This window comes from Rhipicephalus microplus, chromosome 10 (genome assembly GCF_043290135.1).
Source record: "Rhipicephalus microplus isolate Deutch F79 chromosome 10, USDA_Rmic, whole genome shotgun sequence".
NCBI classification, from domain to species: domain Eukaryota; kingdom Metazoa; phylum Arthropoda; class Arachnida; order Ixodida; family Ixodidae; genus Rhipicephalus; species Rhipicephalus microplus.
The window spans coordinates 34,511,880-34,535,299 of record NC_134709.1 but is presented as its reverse complement, the minus strand read 5'-3'; the positions used below and the strand labels follow the sequence as shown (position 1 = coordinate 34,535,299).

Here is a 23,420-nt window from a genome sequence, read left to right as displayed (position 1 = left end):
TCGGCATGGTTCCAGCTCTGTATAATGGCTATAGCTGGCTTTGTATCTTGTAATTATTGCATAAATTGTGTATTAATAACATAATTAACGTTTAACTTCTGTACTGCTCAATGATTATATGATCCTCATGTCCTGTTATTATGCTTGCATGTTTTTACGTCTACACCCTTTTTTTGTGTGTGTGTGAAAAATTACTGTATTGCCCAACTGCCACGCTCTCGAAGGAGAGTAGCAGTATTGTAAATAAATAAATAAAAATAAATAAATAAAAATCATTTTTCACTTCAGTTCAATTTAAAACGAAGAACACGCCGTCTCATACGCATTCTGTCGCACGTTTCGAGTGCGACGCGGAGGTAGACGGACCCATCACGACCCAGCTGCGGGCGCCGACGCCGCAGGGTGGCGCTGCTGTCCCGGATGAGACACGACGGCGGCCACCAGGGGCGCGGCGGTTGGTAGTGCGCGTGTGGCCGCCTGTGCCTGAGCAGCCCGCACCGGAGTAGGTACCGCCAGGGCGCCCCCGATCTTTCGCAAGGGTTCGGCGACTGCCACCGGTGCGGCTGCAGAAACCGGTGTCTCGGCTGCTCCGGTACCACCGCCGCCATCGTCCGCGCCTTGCTCGCCGGCCGGAGCCGGAACACTGCCGCTAGTTGAGCTGCTCGATTCCGGCGTTGGGTCGAGAAACCTTCGGAGAGAGGACGTACTGGTGGTGCGACTCGGCGTCATAACTTACCGGCTAAAGTTCATGATTTCTTAGTTCACTTCGTTCTTTTACGAAGTGAACTAACACCGAATAATTCACCGCGATCGTAGATTTTTTTTATCAATTGTATTGATTTTTTTTTCTTGCATTTTTATAGGTTGTTCACTGTGTACTTATCTGTATTCAAATGATTTGTTGCCTATTCTTTTCTCTATTTTTGCTGTCTTTACCAATTACTTGTTATAACATATATCTCAACCTTAGTCTGTATTTAATTTTAATTTTTTTACCTTTTTTTCGTTTTTGACGTTTATTGTTTGCAATTTTGCTCATGCAACCCCCCCTATGTAATACCCTCTCACGAGGGCCTTTATGGTTATTATGAATAAATAAATAAATAAATAAATTACTGGGCACTTGATAATGAAATTGAAAAGTAACGTTTTAGCCGCGTAATAAATGATTGACTACGTGTTCTGGCTAGCGAACCCGAGACTGTATACGCCCATCTCTATACGTCCTGCAAAGGGTGCTTTTCTGTTAGACGCGAATGCTCTTGAAGAAGCCACCTCAACCAACCAGGTGGAACTAATAAACACGTGCCCGACTTCTTTCGCTTTAAGAATTTCCGTAGGCCCCCTTTCGGGCTAATGGCCTTCTACTATTCAGCATTGTTGAGTCTAATAAGACGACGCATTACAGAGGGAGTGTGCCTCGTCCCGCAGATTCACGCCGTTTAACGTGGGGCTCGTATAAATGCAGTCGGGGTCACTTAGAAGTTCGTTTGGACTCGCTCGGGTTAGAAGTTTTTCAAGCAGTCCCAGAAAAGCCCGCAGACGCGCGGAGCCCTATGGGAAAAGTGTGCAAGTCGAGGGATCCGGTTGTTCGGTAGCCCAGTGCTCGTTGACGCAGTGGCAGCGCGAAACGAAACTATAACTCCTAAACACTGCATATGCTAGCCGTAAACTCGTCTTTTTCGTAGGTTTAATAACACCGATTTTCGAATACACAAATGTCATTTGAGAACCGTTCACACGGATTAATGCAGATAAGCTGGAAGAACTTCTAAGAACGGCTGTATGATTTGTCTTTGGTTGTTTCAGTGCCTCATCTATCACTCGGTTACTCAGCCAAGCAGACTTGAAACGTATACAATAGCGAAAAATAAAATCACTCCCCTTGCGTTCATGTTTACTATTTCTGTATTCCGGCTCATACTCCTCACGACTATACATAACCACGGTCACCTGCAAGCCAACACGAGAAAATGCAACAAGCTTTTTGTAAAATGCGACAACTAGCTGTTAGAATCGACGAAGACTGGCAGACGTTCATCACTTGCTACCCATGATGCTAGCGACGCGCGCGCTGTCTAGTGTAGTGGATGCATCTTATTTTAATAAATACCTACTGTAAACTATCACGTAGTTCTTAAACAACCTAGGCCTACCTGGGGCTGCGCTTTGCATACCGTGTTCACTGTGCTCATCACAGTGAACCCACCACGTTGGACCCGTTTCATGCTGTGCTTAGCACACAGTACTCACCCCGACAATGAGATGACTGGCACGGCGAGCACAGCGCAGACGATAAAGGGCAGGCCCAGAAACACGGCCGAGGTGACGTCGAAGGTGAACGACAGCGCCACTCTGCTGAGCACGGTGAAAACTGACTCGCAGGCGGTCACCAGCGCCATGAACTTGCCTGCGGAGAACGCCAGTATACCTCAGGACTAAGAATTAAACCAAGTGACTGATCAACCCGACACGACCTGATCCAACCCGACCCGACCGACCTTCTTAGATCATATCATAATAGTTTAATAGAAAAAAACTATATTTGAGGGGCATTTCCCCAAGCGAGCTATCTTACTGTACCATAGTGTCCAACGCATGCAGCGGAGTTAGGCAAAGGTGTGGAACAAATTACTTAAGGCGAGAAATTTAGATGCCGCATAAAACGCGTGAACACAACAGGTGACATCTTACCACTTTCGTCAGCCGGAACTAGCTTGGAGAAATACGACTTGAGGCCCACCGGTGCTAACCGTTGTGGCACGGCCAATATGTAGCCTGCGACCAAGACAAGCCATTGATAGGTCTTGCAACGACAATAACAGACAAATAGTCTGATAAAAAGCTTACAAATAACCGATAAAATTTCTAAAGGTTGTGTACACCAGATGCTCCACACTTTCCTTCTTCTTCTTCGGCACGATCATGTTATCCGTCAAAACATTGTTTTCTGTGCACTACGCAAACTACAATATACAAAGGTACAACGTATGTGCACTATAAGAACCAATCATTTGTTTTTTTTTTTGTCTCCATGTATTTTAGTTTACGCCAACAAACAATGTTGAACTGCCACAAATACACGTACTGCGCGGATAAAGGCTTCTCGCAGAGATCTCGAAATATACCCGTGCATTGAGTCACCCGACAGCCATTTATACATGAATGCAAATTTGCTTATCTTATCAAGCCACGTAGTCATAGGGTGTCACAGGTTGTTAGTTCTAACAAACCATTCCTTATCTATACCCTACTACACAAGGAGTTGTTTTTCTAATCTGAACTATCAAGAGAATCAGCTACGCACGTTCGTTTTGAAACGTACTACCAATACTATCGTTCTTTTAGCGAGGAAAACCAGACTGCTACCGCTTTAGCAAGACTGAAATAAAAGACGTTCACTGAAGTAAAAAAAAAAACAACAAAAGGGATAGGACCATGATTACACCGTGACCACGATCTAGGCCGTCATCTGGGCAGCGAACTACGAGTTCACCTCATGAGGTGAACTCGTAGTTCCTCCTACGTGTTCACAGTTATAACTGCGAACACGTGGGCGGAACGGTAAAGAGTAACTGTTGCTCTTAGAAGAGCAACTGGTGGGAGTAATGGTTGGTCCGCAGGGAGCAACTGGTGGGAGTAACTGTTGGTCCTGCAGGGAGGAACTGGAGGGAGTAACTGTTCATCCCCCGAAGGAGGAACTGGAAGGAGAGCAACGGTTCATCCCTCTGCAGTTACTCCTTTTAGGGGAGTAATGGGAGTGGCAATGCAATTGCTCCCTGAAAGGAGCGACCCCTATACCCCTGTTGCTCCCTTTTGGCTTAGTGTGCAGAGTTCGACGGCCGCGTGGTCCTGTAGAGGAACGTTATGTGTGTACGCCTGTATCGGTTGTACCACTCCACCTGAAACAGCGAAGCCGTTTCGAGGACCACCCTGTCGTCTTCTCACGTATTGCGCTGGCGTGACGCACGCCTCACCTTTCATACACGCAAGCCGAGCAAATCTGCACGTTTGAAACACCTGCACGCACTCGCCCACGAACGCCAGCGTATAGTGTAAGGGTTAATACCCCTGTCACACGTGGCAACTTAAGTGCACTTCGAGAGAGTACACTTAGTTGCGAGTATCATTTGCGCGCTGTCACCGGAGCAAGTTTAGTGTCACTCGCTGCAAAAGTACACTTGCCGGCAAGTTCATTCCCCAACCTCACTTCGCTGCGACCAAGTGTGCAGCCTCGGTACCAGTGGCTCGCACAGAAATACGCTGTTGCCTAAAGTGGTGCTCATGTTATTTTTAAACTATTGTTTAGTTATAAGGAATTTTGCTTTATACTGAAACAAGCCATAAATCAACAAAAATTCTCGCTACTCTCACTCTCGGGCAGTTCGCGGCCACGTCTGCTACGGGGATGCGGCGCACGTGCTGTGCAATGGCCGCGTCCGTCGCGTTATTTACTTCCAGGCACAATTGCACATGTGTGGGCGAGTTGTCTCTAGTCGTTAACGATGGCGTGTGCCATCGGTGCTACTTCCACGAAGACAACGTGGTCCGGCGATGAGACACGGGCGCAAAAGTAACACATATATATTGCCACCCACACGTAGTGGGTCAACTGCAAGAGCGGCTCTACAATCTGGAGGAAAGAAAGAAGATTTGCGTGTCTCTTCTCGGCTCGAGAGCCAACCACGACTGACGCATCGTCCTAGAGCTTGCTACCCGGTTGTTCAATATATCTCCCAGTACTTGTGACTCATCGTGACAAACTGGTGGAAGGTGCTGGGTAGTCTCACGGATGCTGCAGACCCCCCCCAGGAAGCCGTAATACGAGCCCAGTGCCAGTCAATACTCCCGTGCATCGGACGAGCCGCAGAATCAGGGGATTGCCTCCGGAAGTCAACGATACTGCTACCACCACGTCAACAAACATGACCAGCACTTCGGTACAAACCTTGCCAACCGGCACGGGAAGCATGTCGTCGAACCGATATACGTTGGAAAGCCCACGGGCACCGACGACGTTCCATGGTACGGAGAGCGAAGACGTTGAGGACTGGTTGGCGGACTTCGAGCGCGTAGCCAACTTGAATCAGTGGGACAACGCGGCGAAACTGGGTCGTGTCTACTTCTATCTCGAAGACGGGGCTCGCACGTGGTATCAAAATCGAGAGGAGCAGCTGACGACGTGGCCAGAATTCTCTCGTAGACTTCTGCAGACATATGCCAGCGCTGACCGCCAAGAAAGAGCTGAACGAGCTATTCTTGCCCGCGTCCAGTCGCCAAACGAAACTGTGACCGCGTACGTCGAAGACATGACGCGTCTCTTCCGACGGGCAGATTCAAGAATGACGGAGGACAAGAAGTTGCGTCACTTGATGCGTGGTGTTAAGGACCAGCTTTTCGCCGGCCTCGTGCGAAGCCCTCCGAAGACGGTCGCGGAGTTCTTGTCTGAAGCCGTGACAATGGAAAAAATGCTACAGCAGCGATCAAATCAATACGACAGGCAAGTCAGTGGCATGTCCACTGCTGACATTTTCGCCGCCGCTGGGACCAGCAATGACTCCTTACGTGAACTCATCCGTAATATCGTACGTGAGGAGTTGCAAAAGGCTGGTGTAACACCTCATCCTACGGTTAGCTCTATTGCGACCGTCATCAAAGATGAGCTGCACCAGGCCCTCCGGGACACCTTGCCTCCTGACACAGCTGCGCCAGCTCCTGCTGAATACCACCGTAAGACAACCTACGCGGAAGCCTTGAAACGCCCTGCTGCATCGCCGCCCTTGTTCGTTCATCCTGTCCCTGCAGTTTCACTCGAGTCAGCGCAGCACATGCCATACTACGAAGGCACGTACACGCCACCGCCCCTGCCCTTTGGCCGTGGTGCTTCTGTTGCCCATCGTTCGGTACAACCGGTCCAGTACATCGACGATCGGCACTCGTATCCTCGGAAGTCTGATGTCTGGCGCACACCCGATCACCGGCCTCTATGCTTTCATTGCGGAGAAGCTGATCACTTGTACCGCCAGTGTCCTTATCACCGTCTTGGGCTTCGCGGCTTCTCTGCGTACTCGCCGCCCCCCCCCCCCGTTACGGTCAGAGACCACGCGACATCCAAAACTACCTCTCCCAGCAGCATGAACCACCGTCTGCCGGGCGCCAGTCGCGCTCGCCATCACCGAGGCGATTTTTATCAATGCCCCAGCGGTATTCTACCGCACGATCTCCCAGCCCCCGCCGGGAAAACTAGCCGAAGCGACCTCTGGGGGCGGGGTCGCTGAACGTCGAAGCGCTGAAGACCTCCTATTGACGCATAACCGTACAGAAACTGGTCCTACATCACCTGCTGCTGCAAAGGATAGCCGGCTTTCACTCGACATAGCAGTAACAATTGATGGTTGTGTAGTTAATGCGTTAGTGGACACCGGCGCAGACTATTCCATACTGAGCGGGAAACTGACAACGCAGCTGAAGAAAGTAATCACGCCGTGGCATAACTCGCAGATTCAGACAGCTGGTGGCCATGTCGTAACTCCACTGGGTGCCTGCACAATTAGAGTACAGATTCAAGGGTACACATTCGTAGCAAGCTGCCTTGTTCTACGTGAATGCTCCCGTGACGTCATTCTGGGAGTTGATTTTCTACAGGAAAATGGAGCTATCATTGATCTGCAAGAGCGCCGCGTCACGTTCTCAGCCCAGCGAGCAATCAACGTGCAGGATGACGGAATGCGTGTCGACGTACTCCGTATTTCTGAACAGAGCGTGACGCTTCCTCCCCGAGCCAGTGTTCTAGTCGACGTAACATGCTGTGGTTTGAGCGATGGCGATGTGGTGGCCGAGACAAATTTAGAACACCTCCTGCAGCAAGGCATATGTGTAGCGAGAAGTGTAATTCACGTTCGCGACGGCCGATCTGAATTGCCCGTTACCAACTTTAGCAACGAGCATCGACACCTTTTCCGTGGCACTTCGATAGCGTTTGCCCACGAAGTAGCAAACGTAACCAACTGTCCCACGTCAGAAATAGTGGATAACGCAGACACATCAATGAGCAACATTGACATCAATCCTGATCTGTCCACCGATAACCAGACTGCGCTGCGAGCGCTCTTGTTCGAGTACAGGTCTTGCTTCGCAAGTTGCTCAAAGATCCGCCAGACGTCCATCACTCAGCACAGGATCATCACGTACGAGGACGCACGCCCAATACACCAGCACCCCTAACGCGTGTCGGCTAAAGAACGTGAAGCGATACGTACGCAAGTTCGCGAGATGCTTGACGATGGCGTTATCGAACCATCCAACAGCCCGTGGTCATCTCCAGTCGTGCTTGTTAAAAAGAAGGACGGATCGCTACGCTTCTGCGTCGATTACCGAAAGCTTAACAACGTGACCAAAAAGGATGTGTACCCGCTACCGCGTATCGACGATTCGCTGGATTCGTCGTGCCCATTATTTCACTTCTCTCGACCTCAAAAGCGGGTACTGGCAAATCGAGGTAGATCAGCGAGACCGCGAAAAGACGGCCTTCGTGACTCCAGACGGCCTATACCAATTTCGAGTACTCCCTTTCGGCTTGTGTTCAGCGCCGGCAACTTTCCAGCGAATGATGGACACTGTCCTCACAGGGCTCAAGTGGCAGACTTGTCTTGTCTACCTTGATGATGTGGTGGTCTTCTCTGCCACGTTCGAGCAGCACCTACAGCGCCTGCGCAGCGTGCTGGAGGCTATCCGATCGGCGGACCTCACTCTAAAGCCACAGAAGTGCCACTTCGGCTATGAAGAACTGAAATTTCTTGGACATGTAGTTAGCGCTGAAGGAGTCCGGCCCGATCCAGACAAGCTTGCCGCTGTTGCCGAATTACCAGCTCCTGTTGATAAGAAAGCCGTCCAGCGCTTCCTTGGTTTGTGCGCCTACTATCGCTGGTTCATTCATGGCTTTTCACAGATAGCAGAACCTCTGACTCGTCTCACAAGGGACGACACGCCGTTTGTCTGGGAAAACGAGCAACAAGCAGCTTTTGATGAACTGCGACAGCGCATGCAATCAGCACCCGTTCTCGCTCATTTCGACGATGATGCTGACACGGAGGTCCATACTGGCGCTAGTAACGTTGGGCTTGGTGCAGTGCTCGTTCAGCGTTAAGACGACATCGAAAGGGTGATAGCCTACGCCAGCCGCTCTCTATCCCGTGCCGAGGCGAATTATTCCACTACGGAGAAAGAGTGCCTCGCAGTCGTGTGGGCAATCACCAAGTTTCGCCCGTACCTTTATGGTCGTCCCTTCAAGGTAGTGACGGACCACCATGCCCTCTGCTGGTTGGCAAGCCTGCGCGACCCTTCAGGACGGCTAGCACGGTGGAGCTTGCGGCTGCAGGAATTCGACGTCACCATCGTCCATAAGTCCGGCCGTAAGCATGAAGACGCTGACACACTGTCACGCGCACCCCTTCATGTCGTCAGTCAGGAAGCAGAGGAAGACGAAGGCTTCCTGGGCGCCATTAGCTCATCAGACTTGAGTAAACTGCAGCGGGATGACGCAGAGATTCGTCCGATCATCGATCATTTAGAGGGCCAGGGCACAATAATACCACGTCATTTATCCCGCTCGTTGCCGTCGTTCTGCCTTCGAGAGGGTGTGCTGTACAAGAAGAACGCTCGTTCGAACAACCGTACCTACCTCCTGGTGGTTCCTCGAGACATGCGAGACGACGTCCTTTTCGCTTGCCATGACGAACCCACATCCGGTCATCTGGGCTACTCACGGACACTTGCCAGAGTGAGCGAGAGGTACTATTGGCCAGGACTTTCGGCAAGCGTCAAGAAGTACGTCAAGAGCTGTCGGGAATGTCAGCGTCGAAAGCAACCATCTGTTAAGCCAGCTGGTTTGCTTAAGCCCATTGAAGCACCCTGCACGCCGTTCGACCAAGTCGGCATGGACATTCTCGGGCCATTCCCCCTATCTGCGGACAGCAACAAATGGGTGATCGTCGCGACCGACTATCTGACACGCTACGCTGAGACGCAGGCGATCCCACGAGCCACGGCTTCTGAGGTAGCACAATTTTTCATGCGCCACATCGTGTTACGACACGGTGCTCCTTCCAGTATAATAACGGACAGAGGGACGGCATTCACGGCGCAGCTTATGGACGAGGTTTTGAAACTGAGCAACACCAGACACCGAAAGACAACTGCGTACCACCCGCAAACCAACGGACTTACTGAGCGACTGAATAAGACCATCGAAGACATGATCTCAATGTACATCGACGTACAGCACAAAACATGGGACCGGATCTTACCTTACGTGACCTTCGCGTATAATACCGCCGTGCAAGAGACCACGCTATTCACGCCATTTCGGCTTCTCTACGGCCGCGAAGTGCAGACCATGCTGGACTCTATGCTACCGTGTCAAGACGAAGACGAGTTGACAACTGACGCCGATGAATTCGCAGAGCGTGCTGAGGAAGCCCGGCAGCTCGCGCGACTACACATCGGCCAGCAACAGCAGGCAGACGCACGGCGCTATAACATCCGCCACAGTGAAGTATTTTACAACCCCGGAGACCAAGTTTGGGTGTGGACGCCCGTCCGCCGCCGTGGCCTTAGTGAAAAGTTACTGAGCCGGTACTTTGGCCCTTATAAAGTGTTACGTCGCGTCAGTGACGTGAACTACGAAGTGGTTCCGGACTCAATATCGCAGACATGGAGTAGGACACGACCGAGGTCGGATGTCGTTCATGTGTTGCGCATGAAACCATTTATTGCGCGTTGTTCATAACTTTTTTCTTGCCGTACAGCGTTCTTTGTGTTATTTATTTATTTTTGTGAACTTGCTTCTTCGTTCACTGATTTTTCCTATATTGGCATGCTCGTTCATTTCTATTTTTACTTTTTCTGAATTTCCAATTTCTTTTTTTCCACGTGCCTATGGCGTAACATCGTGGTGGTGCTATGTACTTTTCTTTTCCCCTTTTGGGACTTTTTTTTTCTTTTCGAAAGGGGGGATAATGCCACCCACACGTAGTGGGTCAACTGCAAGAGCGGCTCTACCATCTGGAGGAAAGAAAGAAGATTTGCGTGTCTCTTCTCGGCTCGAGAGCCAGCCACGACTGACGCATCGTCCTAGAGCTAGCTACCTGGTTGTTCAATATATCTCCCAGTACTTGTGACACATCGTGACAATATTGCGCTACAAACTTAACAACTGCCACTGTCATCGCTCCCAAAGTACACTTCGCTTTCTCGTGTAGCAGCGAACCGCCAAAACAATACATTGTGAGCATAAGTACACTCGCTCAACGTGCACTTAAGCTGCCACGTGTGACAGGGGTATAATTCGTCGGTCCGAGCCACGAAGCGACAGCGAAACGCCAGCGTTGGGTGTCAAGGCCTGACCACACATACACGTCTAAGCGCGTCAGCGCGCGGTGTGTAGAAGACTACGGGCCACCCTGTGAGTGGAGAAAGCAAGCGGTTACACGAACCTGCGCACCCTCTCTCTCCACAGGAAATGAGTGCGGGGTTGAGTGGGCAAGTCGCGCGCGTACGCCCAGCAGCGCTCACGTGTTGTCAGGCTTTCAGACACAGATCTACTATATGGAAGCGGAGGCAAAATGCCAGCGCCTGTAGTTAAACGCACCACGTTCGGAGTAGCAAGCAGTGGGGAAAACAATAGAAAAGAGGCCATAGAACCGTAAATAATCACAAGACAAACAAAATGATAACAAAAAATAAAAAGGAACTTTTTAAAAGCACCCTATCACATTGAAACAGCGGAACAGTGCAGAAAAGAGCAGATGAACACAAGATGAACACGAGTGAAACCCATGCTAATCAATGCTGCGCACTTCGTGCAGCTTTCACTTGGGGCGAAACTAGCTTTGATTTTCCTCTCCTCTCACTCTCCACTACCGGTGTAGGGTAGCAAACCAGGTGCAGCCTGGTTAACGTACCTGTCATTTCTTTGTATTTGACTCTCTCACTCTCTGCAATCTCAGCGTTACGAATGAATGAATGAATGAATGAATGAACGAATGAATGAATGAATGAATGAATGAATGAATGAATGAATGAATGAATGAATGAATGAATGAATGGAAAGGCTCACTGAAGTAGAACGCGGTGGACATCTGCGTCAGGCCGATGATCAAGTCGCGGACACCCCCAAAGGTGGCACCGATGTTCATGAAGGTGACGTCATTGACGCCGACGACGCGCATGCAGCCAATGGCGAACACTCCCACCACGCCGACCAGCAGGCCGCCCACAGCCGAGACGATGGCGAAGTACGAATACGTCCATTTGTACGCCAGCCGGGCATAAGGGTACAGGATCTCATCGGGCCCTGCGTCGAACGCAATTGCTTTCGATTGTAGAGAATATTACTAAAAGCAAATGTTCACACTAAGCTGGAGGTTCAAAGTACATTCATGAAATACTGCTGCTCCTGCAACAATAACAACAACAATAACAACAACAACAACTACTACTACTACTACTACTACTACTTCTACTACTACTGCTGCTGCTGCTATTATTATTATTATTATTATTATTATTATTATTATTATTATTATTATTATTATTATTATTATTATTATTATTATTATTATTATTATTATTATTATTATTATTATTATTATTATTATTATTATTACTGTACTACTAATTCTCCTCCTCCTTTTCCTCCCCCTCTTACTACTACTTCTCCTCCTTCTCCTCCTCCTCCTCCTACTACTACACCCTATTTACTACTTCTACGTGTAATTCATTCTGGTGTACGTTTATTCATCGTCTACATTAGCTCACATGTTCTTCACCTCAATTTGATCTACATCTTGCTCTCATTAATTCAACAATATTCAAATTCAATACACTGTTCTATCACGCTTTATTGACATGAACTCACCTTAGTTCACGTCTCGTTTTCGTTAATTCACCTTGATTTCACATCCACGTTTAATTTTAAATAATTCTCACCTTAGGTGCGTGGGTACGCGCCACATGACGTTCGTGCTCACGCTGCAGGACGCCCAATTTTTCGCTCACGAGCCACGCAAGGCTTGACTTCAATAATCGTTAATGCAATACACTATTGACTTATACCACTGACCGTAATTGATGGCCGCAATGAGCGCCTGCAGCGCGAAGAGCAGCCTGAGCGTGCCCTGTATCCTGCGGTGGCCTCCAAGCATCCTGGCCGCCTCTCGGGCGTTCTCCTTGCTCACAAGGAGCCTCAGCTGGTTCGGCTTGCCCGTCGAGCTCGTCGAAGAGTCCCTGCCAAGGAGGCGACCATTATACGTCGGACAGAAGCGCAGCTGCGCTTTTCGTTTATTTATCTTGTTGCAGCGCAACCGGATCCGGCACTGAAATTCACTTTCTGAAGTCACAACGCCACATCGGTCTTACCAGAGCGCACTCGGATACAGCCGGATGACGATGTCAGTTCATGTCGGTGAGTTAGTCAATTGGTTAAATAGATAAAGTTGAATTCGTTCAAAAATAATAGCGATTTCTTGTGCCTCCCTGCTTGCATAAAATCGGTTTTTGGAAGCTGCATATCTTTTTCCGTGCCGAATTTTCATGGGGTTGAACAAAAATTTTTCATGTTCATTTCTAGCTAAGAAGCTTTTGAAAAACACGCAAAATCACAAGAATCTACGCTTGTTGTATCATTTTCCTGGTAGTATGCCTCGAAGTTATGTTGTGCACGTTCAAAGTACAATTACAGACAGTGCTTCGTAATTTGCGCCTGAAAGGGTTAGATGTGTAGGGCATACCTGACGTGTGGGCTCGCCCACAGCGTCGCCAGCAGGAAGCACTGCGCCGCCAGCGCCGACCACAGCGACACGTGGTGATCGAGGACCGAATGCAGGAGCCAGCCCATCAGCCAGCCCACTGCGCGACCCAGGAGCGCCGCCACTTCGAGCAGGTAAAACCTGTGGGACACGGAATGCACCCGCAGTCGACGTATCAGCTTCAGTTTCAATCCACTGACCGTGCTTACATAGACGTGTGCAGAGCTCGCCTTTAAGGGAGAACAAAGACTCACCGCACCTCTCTCCACCTTGCTTATTAGTTGGAGGCGTCCAAAACAAAACAAGAACCGCAATGGCTGCAAATTAGTATATATTTTACAACATCATATCCGTGACGGAAATGCATCAGTGGAGCCGTGCTGGACACGGAATAAAACACTTCCGTGTTAAAATTAGAACGAAGCAATGACGTGCTGCTGCTCACAATGGCCTGCCATTTGTTCAGATGTAAACACTCTACGTACACATTTCCTTGAATACAAGATCAAGTTAAGTTTCCTTGGTTGTCATTGTCGTTAAAAAACTTTCATAGCTATAATCATGTGCGTTAAAAAAACGACGTTATAGTTTCGACTGAGTAAAAGTGTGGCCCAGAATCGACGCCTCCATTTAGATTAATTCGGGGGGGGGGGGAGGTCACACTTTTGCCCTCTCCTCCCGTGCGCTCGCCTTTGCGCACTTATGTGGGGGCACTGGCATATGAGTAAAGTTACGTGTAAAGCGGTCTCTTGGCATGACTGCAATGAGTACTCACGTTATAATACACATAAAAATAAAATAGCAAGAACAAACAGAATTACGAAATACCTGCACACAATGCATACGCAACACCGGAGTGGCAAGATGGGAAATAATTACAGTGAAGCTATATTCGTAAATGAAGCACGCATACAAAATAATTAAGTAAGCAAAGGCTAACGAAGTGTCCATCTTGAATATTTTATTACTTGTAATTAATTTACATGGCATAAAATAACTAAATGAACGCGAATCAGGGATACATTATATGCACTGCGTCGTCGAGCTGGCGGCGATACCATCGCGAGACCACGGATTTCTCGCGATGGCACAGGTGAAATCCGTTGACGTCAGCACATCGATTCTTAGGCTCTGCTTGCCAACGTTTTGATGCGAGAATAACATTAGGATAATGCCGCTTCCCATGGTTTTATTTGACGAGGTCCCCTTCTGTAGTAACCACACAAAAATTGGCTATATTTTAACTCAAAAATAGTGTTCTCTTATTTAGATTTGTATAAGTGTAGGTTGCGCAGGAATTATTTAAGGTACAGCCCACGGACTATCTTCAGAATAGACTATTGCAATCGAAAGAAAAAAAAAGGGGGGGGGGGGTAACTGAACGAGCAGCCTAAGACACGTACTATAGCCTTCGTATAAAAAAAAACAAAAAACTTAGGAGCCTAGATTTACTACGTTTGTTAACAATGCTGATTACGACACGCCTTCTCGGCCTCCTGTTGCGTTTGCACGGCTCGTTTGCTTGAATAGTTACGGAAACAGATCGTGTAACTCGTTTTTTCAAAAGCATTCCTTGATCCACGTGTACCTGTAATGTACAACACGAGGCACATGCTTGACAAGTGCATTGCTCCAAGCACCAGCCGTGACAGTGATTTCCTGTGACGATGCTTGCCTACTTTTATACGCTTTTGTCATGTTCCTCCTCAGCTGACTAAGAGACTGACCTCAGAGAGAGTCATAATAGTGCACTAGAGGGGAATCTGGTGTTGTAGTGTTTACAGGCACTGCAACGCATGTTGCTTCAGTCAGCATGGGATAGATGGGCAGTATACGGATTTGTCAAACCTTCGTTGCGTCGGCTTCATTGGGCTCCGTGTCACCTGAATCCACTTTGTCGCAAGACAAAGTTTAGCAAACGATCAACAGCTCCACTTCACTAACCTGACCTCTTGAGTTTCACTAACGTAAATCGGGTCACGAAGTTCACAATGATGCGTTCTTTCAATTCTAAACAAACGGGAAAAACACAACAATAAACAAAGCCACCAGAGCATTTGAAGTCTCAAACACGAACATTAGGCAAGTCAGTGTACTGCCCATTATTCATTATCTTGGTGGCTAAACGACTGCAGCGTTCTAGCATACTCTATAGCAGCGGCAGAGTTCGCTCTCGTAAATATTGTAGGGAACTCAACGACTGACCTGATGGTTCGAAAGAGCCTAGCTTGCGTGCGTTTCGTCACCACGTAGTAGCAGCAGGCCAGCATGAGCACAGGCCCTCCCGTCAGGCCCTGCGCAGATTGTTAAGACAAGATGGCGCCATGATCTCTGTATGAAACACAAAAAAAAAGAAAATTGTAAAAAATTCAAAAGGTTAGGGGACCCTAAAGCTTCGCCTTTAGGAGTTGAGCGCGACAGCGATATCCTGTTCCTAGTGCGTACTTCAAACACTTAGTGAATGAAACCTTTTCGAACTTGCTATGCACCACTACGTGGCCTTTTAGGTAATAGTTGCAGTAGCGTGTGTGCCTTTGGTAGCGGGTGACCGGCTTTAAACCACGAAGCCCTTATGATAATCGCATGTCCTAACGCCCGCTGACAATTGGCGCTTGTATTACCATTACAACTGCAATACGTCATGTTGCAGTGTGAATCACGTATACAGGACGTGGGTGTTTGTGGAGCACGAAAGCTACTTTCACTGCCTTTCCAAGCAGATGAAGTGCTTTTCGCCGTCTTCACTAGCAGACGCGTGGCCGTGCGGTAAAACATCTACTTCCGCGCAAACGACACGGGTTCGATCGCCATTCAGACCCAAACCACCCGTTTTCGGTCCCCACTCTTACCCACAATCTTTTTATCATTTATTTTATTTGCATCGTTCTCGATTTTTCGGTCACGCATCAGATGATTTTTCGCTCACAACCAACGACGCCCACACCGGAATTTCCGCGAAACAAACTGTTTAACGCTACCGCGTTAACACAATATATCCGGAGTTCTTTGTCTGGGCAGGTTGGTGCGACATTTGCGAAATGAACCAGTACGATAGACGAGATGATAGACACATGCACAAATATATATCTCTGTGCGTTCGTCGATTTGTCTATTCATACGTCCGTGCGTCCGTCCTTTATACTAGTCGGCAACATCAACGTAGACATTATGGACCTCAGGACGCAACTTCACCTAAATTTAATCGCCATCACCCCCTTCGTGAAGATCAATGGGTTGTTTTAAACTCCTATGACTTGTCCATTCACCAAGCCGGACGAATACGACGGAAACCATTTCTTATATTATGCACTCCATCCCACAGCCGCGGGTTCGTATCCCGGCTGCGGCGGCTGAATTTCCGATGGAAGCGGAAATGTTGTAGGCCCGTGTGCTCAGATTTGGTGCACGTTAAAGAACCCCAGGTGGTCTAAATTCCCGGAGCCCTCCACTACGGCGTCTCTCATAATCATATGGTGGTTTTGGGACGTTAAAACTCCACATATCATCATCATCCATCCCACAGTATAACGTGCACTTCATTTCGACAAAACTGGCATATTTGCACTAACCTGAGTACCGACGTCAGGTCGTACCATCAAATACCTACGGGCGTCACGGAAGTCAACGTGACTGCAAGCCCACGATTGATCCCGCAGCCAGGGCGTCAGAGAGGGGAAATTTCCTGTGAGCCTCTTCCACCTCCAAATTGTTGCTTCCTAAAATGCGCGCACTTTTCAAATGCTTAAGGCCTCCAGTGCGTGGTTCCTGTCGGTAAGGCACACGAACACAGGCACGGACACTAGGAGAAGGAAATCACTTAGAAAGTGACCCCTTCCCCCCTCTGCGAAAAAATTCCCCGCTACCAGCCGCTGTACGACATACGCATAACTATACTCAAAATTTATTTATTTATTTATTTATTTGCTCGATGGAGTCGCTCCTACTCGCAGAGCTTGATTCAAAGCAGTAAGAAATATACTATATAGGCCACTACCTAATTACTACTTCGCATGACATCAACCCCCAGAATGAGTGGGATCTACTTAGTAAATAGTGCCCCCCATCTCCCCCCCCCCCTCTTTTCTCCAGGAAGTGTTCTGCCCCCAACGTGGTCAACGTTCAACGTGGTCAACGTTCCACGTGGTTTCCCGCTTCTCCCATGATCGTAGGCATTGGAAGCTTCGTGGAACTCGTGTGGTTTTTCAGTGCCACTGGAATCAGTTCACTTTTGATCAGGCGATGACGTCATGTGATAACGCCATTGTGGGGCATCAAGTTACGCAACGTCACGGTGAAGTCACGGAAATTATGGTAATAGACGTCACGATGACGTCATATGACGATGTCATCACATGTCTCCCTCATGTTGATGACTGATGGTCGATTTCGGTGCTTGATAAGGCTTCTATAGGGCTTTCGCCTTGATAAAGGGTGCTCACCATGGGCAGAACCGAGAACACGTGCGCCAGCATGTGGCCGCCGCCCAGTGCGAGAAACACGCGCACGAGCGAGGTGGTCGCGGCACCCGCGATGGCGAAGCCCACGAGCGTCCGGTGTCCGTACTTGTCGCACACGGGCCCAGCGAGGATGGCGACCACAGCGGAGGTGAGCGTGAGCAGGCCTTCCGACAGGAGTAGGTAGCGGTTTGACAGCACGTACACCTTGTACCTGCGATTACGCCCGTCTGTCTATCTATCTATCTATCTATCTATCTATCTATCTATCTATCTATCTATCTATCTATCTATCTATCTATCTATCTATCTATCTATCTATCTATCTATCTATCTATCTATCTGTCTGTCTGTCTGTCTGTCTGTCTGTCTGTCTGTCTGTCTGTCTGTCTGTCTGTCTGTCTGTCTGTCTGTCTGTCTGTCTGTCTGTCTGTCTGTTCATGTCTTCCTCTCTTAAGTCGAATCCTTGTTGTCAAGTTCCGTCATTGATCAACTCTTCGATCCAGAGGGCAGCTACGGGCTCTCTGATCGGCCGAAAATGCTACCATAACAAAATTTGACAGTTTTCTAACTAGTCGCCCCCCCCCCCTTTTTTCTTCTCGCCACGAGTCAACAAACGTGCGAGCAGTCGCTCACCGCTCGTCTTCGTGCTTGGCGAGGTTGTCGCAGACGTGCCTGGCGTACGACAGGCTTTGGCAAGACTGCTGCTCGAAGATGTCCGCTATGGCCGCGGCCGGTATGGTGGCGGCCGCCGTGTAGACGAAGAGCAGGGCCTCCATCTTGCGGCCCCTGAGCCAGGCGACGAGCAGGGTCCAGAAGGAAGGGTCGTTCGTGGGCTGCTCGTCGTTCTCGGAAGAACCGGCGGCCAGTTGCCGCAGCAGCCAGCGGAGAGGTTGGGAGGCGGTCGCGAGGGCCAGTCGCAGGACGCGCCAGAGATTCGACATGCCACGGGAATGGACGAGGTGAGACCAGATCTCGGCATCCGAACGACGCCTTCTCGATGTCCGTCGATTCAGAGCTTGACTTCCCGATGCTAAGCGAACGTGACCTCGCCTGTGTAAGCGTATCTCCTTCGTGAGCTCGTTCTTGTTGCCCGTCACGTGAGCTTCTCCTCGCGTGCCAGTGCGAGCGCGTGGATGTCAGTGATTGTTTGCCTGCTTGTTTCTTGATTTATGGCTCCTACCTAACACGGGAGATCGGCCATGAAACCGGCGGTTAATATATATATTTTTTAATTTTGGGAAGGAATGAGGAGGAAATTGATTGCCACAGAAATAAACAATATTTTATGAATGACCAAAATATAATAATATGTAGCGCAGGCAAAGGACCTGGACAAGAGAAGGCTCATCCAGGACAATACAGCGCTTCAATGTGCCTTCTCTTGTCCATGTCTCTTGTCAGCGCAACAATATATTATCAGGCTGCCATACCAACAAGCCCAAATCGCCTCCTCATTGACGAGGCTATAGAGGGTAGTACAATTCCATGGGGCTTGCCCACTACGAAGGCCTGCTTGCTTGCTTGCGTGCTTGCTTGCTTGCCTATTTTTTTAAAAGAAGATAGTCTTTCTTGGAGACCTTCGACAAAAAAAATTTGGTCTGTCTGTCTGTACATTTGTCTGTTTGTCTGTCCTAACGATACCTGAAATGGCACCAAACGGCCAACCCCATCCGCAGCGCCCACCAATATTGCTCAAGGTTTAGCGTTCATAGTTGTGCAATTATCAATTAAAAAAAGCAAATATTGCGCATATCTGAAGCGCCATAACAACACGTCTATGTTTTGTATGTCTGTCTTTATACTAAAAGAAGCACACACAAGTAACTTTAAGGACTGAAGTGTTTATCGTGCTGCGCTGGCAGTGCAACGCGATGCTGAAGGAGGTGTTTCCAACGCTTCGCTACGACGACACGGTGGGGGCACCTTCCCATCGCTTTGCATTCTACACCTCATCACCTGCGAGACTGGCGCACATCTTTCTCCACGGTCACGCGCGCCTTCGTTTTCGAAGATAACTACCAGATGGCGCTTGTGTCTAACGTGCCTTAGAGTCACTGGAACTCTAACGTGCCTAGAGGCGCTTGTTCGCCTCCGCTACACGCTCGAGGTACTCTAACGCAGCGCCTTCAGAATACCATTCACCGATTTTTTTGCGCAGAACATCAAATAAACGTATTGTTCACTCTCTCCAAACGCAAGACTATAGTCTTTCGACGACATTTACAGTGTAACATGTAGATTTGGGCCAATTTTTTTGGCACCTACCAACTACGGTTGATTGGCCATGATACCGGCAGTTAATTGAAGGGGAGAGCTTTTTGAATTGAGACGAAGTAGGAGTGAATAAATTAACAAGCAATTATTGTGTTACTGAAAAAGAAATCGCATATGGCTAAGCATATAGACGTTTCTGTTGCTGTCAGACAGAGTAGAAGCCCGAAGTGAAACAACATTTAGAGAATTCAGATAAATGCTTAAGTTTCTGAGTAAAATTTTAAAATGCGTTTTTTATGTATCGTCAGGAGGCGGCAAGTATGTAAAAAAATTATCAGTGTTTTCAGGCTTTTGACAGGAAATGCAGACAAGAGATAGCACCACAGCAGACCTGTGCAAAAATTATAGCTTCATTAGTGTGTTGAACAACGTGGCTTTCATGGCTGAGTCATTTCGCACGGCTCGTTGGGCACGCGAGGGACCGTTGGTTCGATCCCTGGGATGGAACTTTTTCTTCTAGTTTTTTATCTATTAGTCTAAAATTTTTTACAAGTTCATACCCGTGACAAAAATACGTCAGGGAGGTCTTTGTGAACACGGATATCAAACACTTATGCGTTGTGAACACCAGCAGAAAACACTTTCGACTTGTAGGCATTTTGGTGCGTAACAAAATACAATATAAAGCCTCTACTTTCCATCATTCTCATGGTGGTTGAACGATCGTAGTGCCACATTCTTCTCTTGTGTTCTATGGTTGAATACGAACTATACCACCAATGACCCAATTTGATGTTATCCTATCCTTTTACTGTATACTCGCCTGGTTCTTTCGTGTTCTCAAACATGGTGATTCCATTTGCTGACAGAGATTGGAGTGTTATACGCAGGTGGCAATTACAGACCACCGGAAGTCACTATCCACGGCTGAAAAAGTGACAAAAAAAACTGAAATCCTGCTTTATAAACTTCACAATCAGTCAATAAGAATCCGAGTACTTTCAATGCGGAGGGCCCACACTTTTTGGATTCAGACAATTGTCAGTGCATGCTGTGATGGCAAGTGTGTAGACGAAAAATAAGCATGAGCAAGAGGTCACGTTAAATTATATTCAAGTGAAATGTTATAATGTCTGATCTGAATTGGTGAAGTTATCAAAATTCATTATTTAAAAAATCACACCATATTCACGGAATGATGATGAATGGGGCGAAGCTTCGGAGGGTTTTATTGGTAAACCAGGAATGGTCCGTCCGTCCGTCCGTCCGTCCGTCCGTCCATCTGTCTGTCTGTCTGTCGGTCTGTCTGTCTGTCTGTCCGTCTGTCTGTCTGTCTGTCTGTCTGTCTGTCTGTCTGTCTGTCTGTCTGTCTGTCTGTCCGTCCGTCAATCTGTCCATCCGCACCTGCTGAGTGAGTCGTCGAACTAGGCAGTCACGTACCACGAGCTAGGATGGACAGGCAGATGACTTTAGGAGCATCGCCCCCCAAAAATCACAGCGTATCCACGGAGTGAATGATGATGAGTGGGCGAAGCTCCGGTGGTACTTCAGTAAACCGTGAATCGCACCCACAGCCGTTCTAGAGTTTCCAGGATCCTGTTCCAGTGTACTGCCGCGGCAGAAAGCGCGAAGAACGCGTGCGGTTTGCCCAGCTGGCGAATCACGGAAAAGAGTTCCTCGCGGCGTTCTTGCCAGTATTGCACCGTGTTAGGTACGCCCCGCATGAAGGTCAGGTCTCGGTGGAGCACTACGTCCATGAACTCGCGCTTGCGCCGCTTCCGAGTTGCTGCAGCGTGAACGAGCTGGTGATGGGAGCGAGCACCGCAGCATCATCTAGTGAGCACTTCGAGCACTAGAGGTCACTACGACGAACGACGGCAGACAAGTCCGCACCCTAAGGAGCTTCGCCCTTAAAGGTCCAACAAATTCATATAATCAACTCTTGGCCCATCCCCCTAAGTTGACTGATGATCATGATATGCATGATTTAACGTCCCAAAACCACTATATTATTATGACAGACGCCATAGTGGAGGGTTCCGGAAATTTCGACCACGTGGGGCTCCTTAACGTGCACCCAAATCTGAGCAAACAGGTCTACGGCAAATGCAGCCCGGCCGCCGCAGCCGGGATTAAATCCCCTGACGTGTGGGTCGCCAGCCACCAGCCGAGTACCTTAGCCACCAGACCACCACGGCGGGGCGCCCCCTGAGTTGATATGAGCCATGTTAGAGGCATCATAATCATCATTATCACGCATCCGCAGCGGCTCGTGGTGCGACGCAGAAGAGGCAGAAGAAGCGGACGAGTGGGCCTAGCGCGCTCGTTTCCCGGCACGGCTCTAGAGCTCCCGATCCAGGACAGCAATGTGAGTCTCTCGGCACAACCGGAAAGTTTTTTTGAACCTTCTTATATCTTAACCTCCCTCCGCCCGCTACTTAACAAAGGCAACTCCTTTATGCTTAGTATACCAGGCAAAGCACGAAAGGACGCTCTTCCTAATCACCTAAAAGGGGTCGACAAGACTGATGTCTACTCAGTCAGGCCTATATTCTTTCATTGTTCATGTGTAGGGATTGGGTCATGCAGGGTTTTTTGACGATAATGGCGGACAGGACGTTCCATTTTGAATAGCGCTCTGCTTCCTGCATTTAGCCCCGTAAGGGCCGTTCTACGCGCTACCCCCACAGCCGCAACGCACGTGCCGGGACCCCTGCCGCACGCAAACGGAGGGACAAATAAGCCAAATGGCGACGCTCTTCCACCCTCCGAAGCGTCGCAAATAGGCTTATTTGTCCCCCGCTTGCGTGCAGTAGGGGTCCCGGCACGTGCGTTGCGGCTGTGCGGGAAGCGCGTGGAAGTCTACGGCCGTTCTACGCGCTACCCGCACAGCCGCAACGCACGTGCCGGGACCCCTGCCGCACGCAAGCGGAAGACAAATAAGCCGATTGGCGAGGTTCTTTCGCCCTCCGCAGCGTCGCCCATTGGCTGTGCGGGTTGCCGTGGAACGGCCACGCGCTTTCTGCACTGCCGCAACGCACGTGCTGGAACCCCTGCCGCACGCAAGCGCGGGACAAATAAGCCGATTGGCGACGCTCTTTCACTCTTCGCTTGGGTTCGCCAGGTGTGCCGGCACGTGCAATGTGGCTGTGCGGGTAGCGCATGTACAGGCCCTATAACGGACAACCCTGGCGCACGCCTGTGGTGCACGCGTCGCAAATGTTCCAGCAGTCGAGTCGCGATTGGAGGCTGGTGGTTGGTCTTGATCAAGAAGCGACTAAGCCGAAACGGCTTTTAAACCGAAACTGACAAATGCGCGAATATTTGAAATATGTCACGTCCGACATTTGGTGTGCCAGAATGACCACTTTGTTCGCGTTTTTCCTCTTAAAACCTACCAGGCGCATCAGTTTAATGCTGACCTTGATTTATTTCGTCTGCGTGTAGCTCGCGACCGAGTCGCAAATGAAAAAAAAAAACAAAATGAATTCCCGACGTGCTTCTTCTTTAGTGTGTTCTTTTTTTGTGTGCGGTTTAACGTCCCAAAACCACCATATGATTATGAGAGACGCCGTAGTGGAGGGCTCCGGAAATTTTGACCACCTGGGGTTCTTTAACGTGCACCCAAATCTGAGCACACGGGCCTACGACATTTCCGCCTCCATCGGAAATGCAGCCGCCGCAGCGGGGATTTGAACCCGCGACCTGCGGGTCAGCAGCCGAGTACCTTAGCCACTAGACCACCGCGGCGGGGTGTGTTCTTGATTCTCTTCCAAGCATTTCCTGTTTCCAGATTGTTAACTAGAAGCTAAAGTTGGGCTAGCTGGTGGTTCATGCTTGAAATGTAAAAACAGCGCGAAACAAAGACGAGCTGAAGAAGTGACGACAAGACGCTGAACTCGCAACAAAAAAAATGTATCCTGTTTGCTTTGTTGCGCAGACG

General features: G+C 49.0%; 2 protein-coding genes across 2 annotated transcripts; both read right to left on the bottom strand.

The window, feature by feature from the left end:
- Positions 1 to 266: 266 nt before the first annotated feature.
- Positions 267 to 15,087, bottom strand: LOC142761747 (uncharacterized). The gene is made up of 7 exons (XM_075875426.1): positions 15,012 to 15,087; positions 12,789 to 12,947; positions 12,122 to 12,285; positions 11,117 to 11,353; positions 2,695 to 2,778; positions 2,254 to 2,410; positions 267 to 688 (listed from the first exon to the last, which is right to left on the bottom strand). The coding sequence occupies exons 1-7, from the start codon at positions 15,074 to 15,076 to the stop codon at positions 370 to 372; spliced, it is 1,185 nt and encodes a 394-aa protein (XP_075731541.1). The 5' UTR covers positions 15,077 to 15,087; the 3' UTR covers positions 267 to 369.
- On the bottom strand, positions 12,907 to 22,155 carry LOC119181783 (uncharacterized). The gene is made up of 2 exons (XM_075875431.1): positions 17,897 to 22,155; positions 12,907 to 17,474 (listed from the first exon to the last, which is right to left on the bottom strand). The coding sequence occupies exons 1-2, from the start codon at positions 18,202 to 18,204 to the stop codon at positions 17,168 to 17,170; spliced, it is 615 nt and encodes a 204-aa protein (XP_075731546.1). The 5' UTR covers positions 18,205 to 22,155; the 3' UTR covers positions 12,907 to 17,167.
- Positions 22,156 to 23,420: the final 1,265 nt, after the last annotated feature.